General features: G+C 43.7%; 1 protein-coding gene across 1 annotated transcript in view; it reads left to right on the top strand.

Annotated features, from left to right (window-relative positions):
* LOC118496107 (thrombospondin-3a-like) overlaps nt 1-12,500 on the top strand; it is an 18,668-nt gene that overhangs the window by 5,122 nt on the left and 1,046 nt on the right. The window contains exons 7-9 of the mRNA XM_036006367.1: nt 1,057-1,105; nt 2,614-2,810; nt 6,522-6,694. Of these exons, the coding sequence (XP_035862260.1) occupies nt 1,057-1,105; nt 2,614-2,810; nt 6,522-6,694 (419 nt within the window). The remainder of the gene's footprint in view (nt 1-1,056; nt 1,106-2,613; nt 2,811-6,521; nt 6,695-12,500) is intronic.

The following is a 12,500-nucleotide window of genomic DNA, read 5'->3' on the forward strand; positions in this document are numbered from 1 at the left end:
AGGTACTTTCAAGAGTGGAGGCTACACGAGAGGGAGGGAGTAGCTTCGGTACTACGGAGGCAGAAGGAGCTACGATTGCCTTTTAAGATAATAGAGTACTTATAATGGATCCATATAACTGATATATTATAATATAATATGGAAAACAAAGTAAATATTGTATAGTATAGAAGTATATACATACAAAGTCAAAAAAGTCTCTATAAAGAGGAAGAATACAGAGATGTCAGAGATAGATTTACTAAACAACAGCCTTGTACCTGGAAAACATTTAGATGATGATGGAGAAAGGAGACAAAAACTTGGAAAAAGACGGTAGAAAGAAGGAAGGAAGGCAAGAATGGGTCGAACATAGTAACAAAAACTTCTAAAAAAAAAAACAGTAGAAAGAAGGAAGGCAACACTAGGGCGACAGAAGTGAAAAACAATTCAAAAAAGAGACAAACTTTGAAAAACAGCGACAGTAGAAGTAACTACAGCCTCGTAACTGAAAAACATTTTGCAAAAAATGTCACGTACCCCCTGCAGCCCTCCAGAGTACCCCTAGGGGGACACGTACCCCCTGCAGTCCTCCAGAGTACCCCTAGGGGGACACGTACCCCCTGCAGTCCTCCAGAGTACCCCTAGGGGGACACGTACCCCCTGCAGTCCTCCAGAGTACCTCTAGGGGGACACGTACCCCCTGCAGTCCTCCAGAGTACCCCTAGGGGGACACGTACCACCTGCAGTCCTCCAGAGTACCACTAGGGGGACACGTACCCCCTGCAGTCCTCCAGAGTACCCCTAGGGGGACACGTACCCCCTGCAGTCCTCCAGAGTACCCCTAGGGGGACACGTACCCCCTGCAGTCCTCCAGAGTACCTCTAGGGGGACACGTACCCCCTGCAGTCCTCCAGAGTACCCCTAGGGGGACACGTACCCCCTGCAGTCCTCCAGAGTACCCCTAGGGGGACACGTACCCCCTGCAGTCCTCCAGAGTACCTCTAGGGGGACACGTACCCCCATTTGAGAAACACTGAACTAATCTGTCCTGGGAACCTTGTGTTTTGTCTGCAGGGTATGGAAATCGTCCAGACGATGAACAGCGATCCCGGTCTGGCTGTGGGTACGTCGTGTCTTTGTTTAAAACCCATCTAGAGTCAGGGTTAGACCAGGACTTTAGACCAGCGCTGGAACAAGTATTCAGATCCTTTACTGCAGTAAAAGTACTAACAGTAGACTGTATAAATACTCTGTTACAGTAAAAGTCCTGCAGTGAAAATGTTCCTTAAGTAAAAGTGTGAGAGTATCATCAGGAGAATGTAGTTAAAGTATTAAAAGTAAAGAATTCTCCTCCCATTGTAGAAAGTTTAAACACACACACACACACACACACACACACACACACATACACACACATACACACACACACACACACACACACACACACACACACACACACACACACAGAGACACACACACACACACACACATACACACACACACACACAGAGACACACACACACACACATACACACACACACACAGAGACACACACAGAGACACACACACACACACAGTTGTGTGTGTAATGGTCTGATCATCTCAGCTGGACTTGTAGCCGTTATATTGTTGTCTAGTTTACTAAAGCTGGAACAGATGAATGTAGTGGAGTAACTAAAGTAACTAGTAACTAAAGTAACTAGTAACTAAAGCTGTAACAGATGAATGTAGCGGAGTAACTAAAGTAACTAGTAACTAAAGTAACTAGTAACTAAAGCTGTAACAGATGAATGTAGTGGAGTAACTAAAGCAACTAGTAACTAAAGTAACTAGTAACTAAAGCTGTAACAGATGAATGTAGCGGAGTAACTAAAGTAACTAGTAACTAAAGTAACTAGTAACTAAAGCTGTAACAGATGAATGTAGCGGAGTAACTAAAGTAACTAGTAACTAAAGTAACTAGTAACTAAAGCTGTAACAGATGAATGTAGTGGAGTAACTAAAGTAACTAGTAACTAAAGCTGTAACAGATGAATGTAGCGGAGTAACTAAAGTAACTAGTAACTAAAGTAACTAGTAACTAAAGTAACTAGTAACTAAAGCTGGAACAGATGAATGTAGCGGAGTAACTAAAGTAACTAGTAACTAAAGTAACTAGTAACTAAAGCTGTAACAGATGAATGTAGTGGAGTAACTAAAGTAACTAGTAACTAAAGCTGGAACAGATGAATGTAGCGGAGTAACTAAAGTAACTAGTAACTAAAGCTGTAACAGATGAGTGTAGCGGAGTAACTAAAGTAACTAGTAACTAAAGCTGCAACAGATGAATGTAGTGGAGTAACTAAAGTAACTAGTAACTAAAGCTGGAACAGATGAATGTAGCGGAGTAACTAAAGTAACTAGTAACTAAAGCTGGAACAGATGAATGTAGCGGAGTAACTAAAGTAACTAGTAACTAAAGCTGTAACAGATGAGTGTAGCGGAGTAGAAGGAGAAAGTGGCACGAAAAGAAAAGACTCAAGTGAAGTACAAGTACCTCAACATTTGGACTCAAGTACAAGTAATGGAGTAGATGTACTTAGTTACATTCCAGGGCTGCTTCAGACCCTGACTGTCTCCGTGTGTCTGCAGGCTACACGGCGTTTAACGGCGTGGACTTTGAGGGAACGTTTCACGTCAACACGGTAACAGACGACGACTACGCCGGCTTCATCTTCGGCTACCAGGACTCATCCAGTTTCTACGTGGTGATGTGGAAACAGACGGAGCAGTCGTACTGGCAGTCACTGCCCTTCAGAGCACTGGCCCAGCCCGCCCTGCAGCTCAAGGTACTCTACTCTACCCTACTCTACACTACTGTACTCTACACTACTCTACCGTACTCTACTGTACTGTACTCTACCCTACTCTACTATACTCTACTCTACCCTACTCTACCCTACTCTACTATACTCTACTCTACCCTACTCTACTCTACACTACTCTACCATACTCTACACTACTCTACCGTACTCTACTGTACTGTACTCTACCCTACTCTACTATACTCTACTCTACCCTACTCTACTCTACACTACTCTACTCTACACTACTCTACCATACTCTACCCTACTCTACCATACTCTACTCTACTCTACACTACTCTACTCTACTCTACCATACTCTACCCTACTCTACACTACTCTACTCTACTCTACACTACTCTACCGTACTCTACTGTACTGTACTCTACCCTACTCTACTATACTCTACTCTACTCTACTCTACTCTACACTACTCTACACTACTCTACCATACTCTACACTACTCTACCATACTCTACTCTACTCTACACTACTCTACTCTACCCTACTCTACACTACTCTACCATACTCTACTCTACCCTACTCTACTCTACACTACTCTACTCTACACTACTCTACCATACTCTACTCTACTCTACCCTACTCTACACTACTCTACTCTACACTACTCTACTCTACCCTACTCTACTCTACTCTACCATACTCTACTCTACCATACTCTACTCTACCCTACTCTACACTACTCTACACTACTCTACCATACTCTACCCTACTGTACTCTACACTACTCTACCATACTCTACTCTACTGTACTCTACACTACTCTACCCTACTCTACCCTACTCTATACTACACTACTCTATTCTACTGTACTCTACTCTACACTACTCTACACTACACTACTCTACTGTACTCTACTCTACACTACTCTACTCTACACTACTGTACTGTACTGTACTCTACTCTACTGTACTCTACTCTACTGTGCTCTACACTACTCTACTGTACTCTACTCTACTCTGCTGTACTCTACACTACTCTACTGTACTGTACTCTACTGTACTCTACCCTACTGTACTCTACTCTACTGTACTCTACACTACTCTACTGTACTCTACACTACTCCACTCTACTCTGCTGTACTCTACTCTACTGTACTCTACTGTACTCTACTGTACTCTACTCCACTCTACTCTACTGTACTGTACTGTACTGTACTGTACTGTACTCTACTCCACTCTACTCTACTGTACTCTACTCTACTCTACTGTACTCTACTCCACTCTAGTCTACTCTACTCTACTCAGATAAAATGATGTATTGCCAGGTAAGTAGCACCTACTAGGAATGTCTCTTGGTTGAAGTTTCAAACATAAAACCATCCTAACCTTGAATGTGCTGAACTGTTCCTTTTTTTTTATAATTATTTATATATATACAGGGCTCGACATTAACTTTTCGAGGCACTTGTCCTTTACGTTTCACTTGTCCATGCACAAAAGTCACTTGTCCGGGTAAAGATTTATCATTTTATAATTATTATTTTGTTTTGTGTTTTGCTAATGCAGAATTCGAACAAACCGTTGAAGGCATCCAAACACTATCAACATTCATAAAATTCAGTTGAAACAGTAGAAACAAACGTGTCCTATATCGGTAAAATAGACATACTGAGTGGCACATAACGTAAAGTAACACGGCATTTTATCTAGTTTGAGTTTTAACTTGTCCAGTGGGGCAAGTAGATTTCTCTTTCACTTGCCCTAAAAAAATCCACTTGTCCCAGTCAAGCGGACAAGCCTTAATGTCGCGCCCTACATATATATATATTAGGGCTGTCAATCGATTAAAAAATGCAATCTAATTAATTACATACTCTGTAATTAATGAATCAAAATTAATCGCATACATAATTAACGGTGCCTGATCCGATACTTCTTAAGAAAGAAAACAAAGGGTACTAAACAACAGTCTGCGACATTAAAAACAACTTGTTTATTGCTAAGGCCATATGGTCAAAATTAAATGATTTAATAATAATGTATAACAATAACAATAACTAATTTCACTAGTAAATTGCTGTTGAACGACAAAAACAACCACCAGAGAAAAGGACATTTACAACAACTTAAAATGCACCACGAGGCTGTAGTTTACCAGTTTCATTGAACGCACCGTCTGTGTTGTTTTTCCTACGGCTAAAACACAGTCAAACTTTACACCGTTCAGCGTTAGCTGTCAGCATTGTAACCGTGTTTAATCCAGCTACTAGCTAGCGGTAGGCTAACGTTAGCTGCTGTTGAGTATAGTGTTAACTAGCTAGCAGTAGGCTAACGTTAGCTGCTGTTGAGTATAGTTTTAACTAGCTAGCGGTAGGCTAACGTTAGCTTCTGTTGAGTATAGTGTTAACTAGCTAGCGGTAGGCTAACGTTAGCTGCTGTTGAGTATAGTGTTAACTAGCTAGCGGTAGGCTAACGTTAGCTGCTGTTGAGTATAGTGTTAACTAGCTAGTGGTAGGCTAACATTAGCTGCTGTTGAGTTTAGTTTTAACTAGCTAGCGGTAAGCTAACGTTAGCTGCTGTTGAGTATAGTGTTAACTAGCTAGCAGTAGGCTAACGTTAGCTGCTGTTGAGTATAGTTTTAACTAGCTAGCGGTAGGCTAACGTTAGCTTCTGTTGAGTATGGTGTTAACTAGCTAGCGGTAGGCTAACGTTAGCTGCTGTTGAGTATAGTGTTAACTAGCTAGCGGTAGGCTAACGTTAGCTGCTGTTGAGTATAGTGTTAACTAGCTAGCGGTAGGCTAACGTTAGCTGCTGTTGAGTATAGTGTTAACTAGCTAGTGGTAGGCTAACGTTAGCTACTGTTGAGTATAGTGTTAACTAGTTAGCGGTAGGCTAACGTTAGCTGCTGTTGAGTATAGTGTTAACTAGCTAGCGGTAGGCTAACGTTAGCTGCTGTTGAGTATAGTGTTAACTAGCTAGTGGTAGGCTAACGTTAGCTACTGTTGAGTATAGTGTTAACTAGCTAGCGGTAGGCTAACGTTAGCTGCTGTTGAGTATAGTGTTAACTAGCGTCCCGTGCAGCGGTGTTTGTGTTGCCTGTATCGTCTTCAGAGCACCAGAGAGAAGAGCAGACATATCAGTGGCTCCAGATTTCGGTAGCCAGGGTTGGCAGGAAGAAGATTTTTACAAGTAAATGTTCCAGTTAATGATCCAGGCAGCACATTCTCGTCTCCCTCCTTCATTTTACAGTCCAACGGAGGCTAGAACGGCTCCGGGTCAAACCTCAATATGGAATAGATTAATCTGCGTTATTTTTTTTAACGTGTTATTTTTTCTCAGATTAATTAAACGAAATTAACGTGTTATTTTGACAGCCCTAATATACATATAATACATACATCAGCATACTGTGTAATTTCATGCTTCAACCAGAATACATTTCCTACTGGTATCAATATTCTTCTACTCCACATTGTTGACACACAAATCCACACACTTCCACCCACCCGTCCCCACACACACCCACTTGGTTTCCAGCTCTCGTGCCTAATACCTAGTTCTTATTTCTTAGCCATTACATTTACAACGCTTCATATGTGTCCTACCACACCTTGTTGAATTGTTGCCTTTTGTTCCGGTCTTCAAACATTGATTTTTCTATACTTAAATAGTATTTCATTAGTCCCTTCCATTGTTGTAACGATGGGGCCTCTGTGCTGAACTGTTCGTGCAGGCGGTGAAGTCTCGGACCGGGCCGGGAGAGTTCCTGAGGAACGCCCTCTGGCACACCGGAGACACACCCGGAGAGGTGACGCTGCTCTGGAAGGATCCACGCAACGTCGGCTGGAAGGACAAAACCTCGTACCGCTGGCAGCTCAGCCACCGGCCGCAGGTCGGCTACATCCGGTAGGAACCAGAACCAGAGGCTGGGTTAGACCACAAACTAGGGGTAGAAGCTGTCAGTGCTGGGTTACATGTACTTAAAGGTCCCATGGTATGAAAATGTCACTTTATGAGGTTTTTTAACATTAATATGAGTTCCCCCAGCCTGCCTATGGTCCCCCAGTGGCTAGAAATGGTGATAGGTGTAAACCGAGCCCTGGGTATCCTGCTCTGCCTTTGAGAAAATGAAAGCTCAGATGGGCCAATCAGGAATCTTCCCTTTATGACGTCATAAGGGGAAAGGTTACCTCCCCTTTCTCTGCTTTGCCCGCCCAGAGAATTTGGCCCGCCCATGAGAGAGAGAGAGACATCATGGCTTTCAAACGAGCAAAGGAGCAGTTGGTCAAGGCCACACCCCCCCCCCTCCACCTTGCCCCTCTCCTCCTCAATAGCATTTAAAGCTACAGACACAATAATGGCACATCCTCAGGAAAGCTCATTGTGGGACTGGCTCTAGTGGCTGTAATTCTGCACCAAGGCTGAATTTCAGGAAAGAGACTTCAGATACAGTATTAGAGGACCACTAAGGTCTATATAAAAGAGACTTCAGATACAGTATTAGGGGACCACTAAGGTCTATATAAAGAGACTTCAGATACAGTATTAGGGGACCACTAAGGTCTATATAAAGAGACTTCAGATACAGTATTAGAGGACCACTAAGGTCTATATAAAGAGACTTCAGATACAGTATTAGGGGACCACTAAGGTCTATATAAAGAGACTTCAGATACAGTATTAGGGGACCACTAAGGTCTATATAAAGAGACTTCAGATACAGTATTAGAGGACCACTAAGGTCTATATAAAGAGACTTCAGATACAGTATTAGGGGACCACTAAGGTCTATATAAAGAGACTTCAGATACAGTATTAGGGGACCACTAAGGTCTATATAAAGAGACTTCAGATACAGTATTAGGGGACCACTAAGGTCTATATAAAGAGACTTCAGATACAGTATTAGAGGACCACTAAGGTCTATATAAAGAGACTTCAGATACAGTATTAGAGGACCACTAAGGTCTATATAAAGAGACTTCAGATACAGTATTAGGGGACCACTAAGGTCTATATAAAGAGACTTCAGATACAGTATTAGGGGACCACTAAGGTCTATATAAAGAGACTTCAGATACAGTATTAGAGGACCACTAAGGTCTATATAAAGAGACTTCAGATACAGTATTAGGGGACCACTAAGGTCTATATAAAGAGACTTCAGATACAGTATTAGAGGACCACTAAGGTCTATATAAAGAGACTTCAGATACAGTATTAGGGGACCACTAAGGTCTATATAAAGAGACTTCAGATACAGTATTAGGGGACCACTAAGGTCTATATAAAGAGACTTCAGATACAGTATTAGAGGACCACTAAGGTCTATATAAAGAGACTTCAGATACAGTATTAGGGGACCACAAACCTCTGTTTGTCTCAGTTTACGTGCTAACGAAGATTTCAGAAATCTCCACTCTGGTTGGAGGTTTTAGAAAGACTTGTTTTCAGAGGAGAATTCTCCGTTTGCGTGTAAACGACGGGCACAGATGAAGGGAAATGTCTCCGTTTTTCAAAATAACCGGACATGAGTTGTTCTAGTCTCTCGGCCATTTTTTTCCTACTCCAGTCCCTCCAGAAAAACGTGATTATGTGATCGCATAATTCAACGCATAATCAGCCAAAGTCTGCATAATTATGCGGGGGGGGGGGCGCATTTTTTCAAATACGCCGCACTTTTGCCGCATAAATTGCCGATTTCCGCGCAAAATATGTGGGTCTTGCATGATTTCATAATCCCCGCATTTTCGTTGCAAAAAAGTCACACATAGCAGGAAGTTGAAAAATGTTGCGTTTACTTCACACAAGAGCAGCCGTTTTCCCCTGTTGCCATGGGAACGTTATGAAGTGACGTAATTACGCGACGTGAACATCATCAAAAAGCTGCAAACCCCTCGATGAAGCCGTGATGAAACCGCAGTTTTTGCAATTTCATCGCATAAAATTTTCATGCAATTTTATGCAATTTCAATTTTATGCATTTAAGCAATTTCATCGCATAAAATTGCATAAATATCCCGCATATTAAATCGCGTTTTTTAAGAAAATGTGCCGCATAATCAAGGATTTTTGCCCAAAACAATCACAAAAAAACTCTGGATTTTTCTGGAAGGACTGCTACTCGCTTCTGACGCTTTCAGCGGTGTCGTACGCCATCCACGGGGGGGTGCATTGCGTATTATGGAGCTAATTTGTGTGAAGGCGGCGTTTTTTGGTTACAGTAACTGGGAAGAAATAGAAAAAAGTTGAAATATTTCGGGAAGCAAAAGTCATAAAAAGGTCCAGAGGGACCGAGAAACTTTTCTTCAAGACTTTGCTTGTTTCCTCTTCACCCCAGTAATGTGTCGCCACATTTTTCAGCACAAATCCACGGAAATTAAAACAGCATCTGAAAAAAACAACTAATCCATCCCTCAGTTCTCATTGGCTGCCCGCCAGCGTGGCAGGTAGATGGACCGTTTCACCAACCAATCACAGCGCTCTGTTCTCTGTAGTCTTTACTGCATTCCTTCCCCGCTCAGACTCCTTTGTGGCCGCGGGGGCCTCCCGGTCCTCTATTGTACTCGTCTCCATGCCAACCAAAGCCCTGGCAAGAATCCGCCTCGGCAACCGTTGATATGCAGATGAGACGAGAGACAGAGAGAGACGACTGGAAAAGTTTCTCTGTGTTTCTGTTCAACTTCAGTAACGTTAACGTTGAACAGAAGAGGTTTAAAATCTGATTTTATTTCAGTTTAAACGGTGCCAGGAGGATTTAAAGGAGCTGTCCTCTCAAAACTCACATTCTTCAGTCGCTCCGAAAGAAAAGGATGGAAGAAAAGAGGTTTCTGAAAGTCTTTTCACAAAGAGACAGAGAGACAGACAGAGACAGAGAGACAGGGGGAGAGACAGGGAGAGACAGAGACAGAGAGAGAGAGACAGGGGGAGAGAGAGAGAGACAGAGAGAGAGAGACAGGGGGAGAGAGAGAGAGACAGAGACAGAGAGACAGGGGGAGAGACAGGGAGAGACAGAGACAGAGAGACAGGGGGAGAGACAGAGACAGAGAGAGAGAGACAGAGAGAGAGAGAGAGAGACAGAGGGAGAGAGAGAGAGACAGAGAGAGAGAGACAGAGAGAGAGAGACAGAGAGAGAGAGACAGGGGGAGAGAGAGAGAGACAGAGAGAGAGAGACAGGGGGAGAGACAGGGAGAGAGAGAGAGAGACAGAGACAGAGAGAGAGAGACAGAGAGAGAGAGACAGGGGGAGAGAGAGAGAGACAGGGGGAGAGACAGGGAGAGAGAGAGAGAGACAGAGACAGAGAGAGAGAGACAGGGGGAGAGAGAGAGAGACAGAGAGAGAGAGACAGGGGGAGAGAGAGAGAGACAGAGAGAGAGAGACAGGGGGAGAGACAGGGAGAGAGAGAGAGAGACAGAGACAGAGAGAGAGAGACAGAGAGAGAGAGACAGGGGGAGAGAGAGAGAGAGAGACAGAGAGAGAGACAGAGAGAGAGAGAGACAGAGAGAGAGAGACAGAGAGAGAGAGAGAGAGAGAGAGACACAGAGAGAGAGACAGAGAGAGAGAGGGAGAGAGAGACAGAGAGAGAGAGAGAGAGAGACAGAGAGAGAGAGAGACAGAGAGACAGAGACAGGGGGAGAGACAGGGAGAGAGAGAGACAGAGCCGGGCCTCTCTCCCTCCCTGTCTCTCTCTCTCTGTGAAAGGAACTTGTATTGGTTGTATTGTTGGTCTGATGTGATCCTGTCTCAGTGAAGACGGAGACAGAAGTCACAGATATCTGAGGTCATTTAGAAATACTTTCACCCTGTTAAACCTAACGGTTAACATACATCTTCACGTTAAAGGGCCATCAACACACAGAACTAGAACTATTCAGCCTGTTCTCATGAACCATTCCTTCAAAAAGCTACCAGAAGTTAGGCTCTGTAATTCGTAAGCATTCAGAATCAGATGTATTGGCCAGGTATACGCACATACACAAGGAATTAGACTTTGGTAGGTGTTAACACTCTATTCATTCAACAAATAGACACATAGTAGTAAACATTCAGTAGACAAATATAGGGCCCTATGAAATCCGTTTGATTATTTTTCAAATTCTGTGTTTTCGGATTTATTTTAGCCCTTTTTTTTTTTCCGGATTTGCTTGATTTCTTCTCACTTCTAAACAGTATTGACCTTTAAAAACTCAGTGACATAATCTCACAATTTAGCTTTTTGATTTAAACTGTTAATATATTCAGCAAAGCACATTCAAAACGACCTAAATAAAATCTGATTGGATGCTCCCCTATAACGACGTTGAGGACACTGAGATCTCGGTTGTCAGAGATCTCTCGCAGCCCTTCCTGCGTGTGCTGGTCAAAGACCGGCGGCAGGCGGGTCTGCCTCTCTGCGTGCAGCGTTTAACAACAAACGGACGTATCCTCTTCATGTTCTCTAGCGGTACGTCAGCTCCAGCACACGCTGCAACAACATCTCCCCCAAACTCTCGCCTTGCATCTGTTGATGTAGTCGTTGCCGCCATGGTAACCTGGACGGACTTTCCCGCTGGAGACTTAGCTTTATTCTTGAGATGAACTTTTGATTTCAAATGGTTGTCGGGAGGCGCCACTCGCTTCGACAGTTTTTCCCTCGCAACAAAGTCAACGTGAACGTGGTGATGACGTATGGTTACTAGGCAACAGGCTGTGCCATTTGGCCACGGTTTAGGTACAGACCTGTCTCCGCTTGTTGTTTTAAACTGAAAAATGAGAAGGAAGTAAAAAAAAAAAAATAGTTTATTTAATATGTCAACAAAATATATGCAAATATAATATATTATATATAATATATTATATTTTAAATTCCGTGCGATTCCGCGTGTATAACAGAAATCCATTTTCATGTGTAAATTCCGCGATTCCGTCCGTGTTTTCTGCGTCGCGGAAATCATAGGGCCCTACAGATAGTCCTATAGACTCATGATGCACTCTAGAGACAGCAGTATACACACAGGCACATAACCCAATACACAAAATACAAACCAGACCATCTTTTTCCTGAACTTAACCGGATGTTTTGGAGGATAATCTTAACTTTCGTCGGTGCAAAACGCTCATATTTTGTGGACTAAATTTAACCGTAATGTCCACCGAAATGACCGGCAGCTCGCGGTGCTCTGTACCCGGCTCAAAGTCACCTATTTTCAGGTAACTGAACCATCAACGACCGCTGACCGACCAGAGCAGGGGGAATGAGAGGGGGAAAACGCCAGAGCAGGGGGAATGAGAAGGGGAAACGCCAGAGCAGGGGGAATGAGAGGGGGAAACTCCAGAGCAGGGGGAATGAGAGGGGGAAACTCCAGAGCAGGGGGAATGAGAGGGGGAAACGCCAGAGCAGGGGGAATAAGAGGGGGGAAACGCCAGAGCAGGGGGAATGAGAGGGGGAAACACCAGAGCAGGGGGAATAAGAGGGGGGAAACGCCAGAGCAGGGGGAATGAGAGGGGGAAACTCCAGAGCAGGGGGAATAAGAGGGGGGAAACGCCAGAGCAGGGGGAATGAGAGGGGGAAACGCCAGAGCAGGGGGAATAAGAGGGGGGAAACGCCAGAGCAGGGGGAATGAGAGGGGGAAACTCCAGAGCAGGGGGAATGAGAGGGGGAAACTCCAGAGCAGGGGGAATGAGAGGGGGAAACGCCAGAGCAGGGGGAATAAGAGGGGGGAAACGCCAGAGC

Source organism: Sander lucioperca, chromosome 10 (genome assembly GCF_008315115.2).
Source record: "Sander lucioperca isolate FBNREF2018 chromosome 10, SLUC_FBN_1.2, whole genome shotgun sequence".
Classification (NCBI taxonomy): domain Eukaryota; kingdom Metazoa; phylum Chordata; class Actinopteri; order Perciformes; family Percidae; genus Sander; species Sander lucioperca.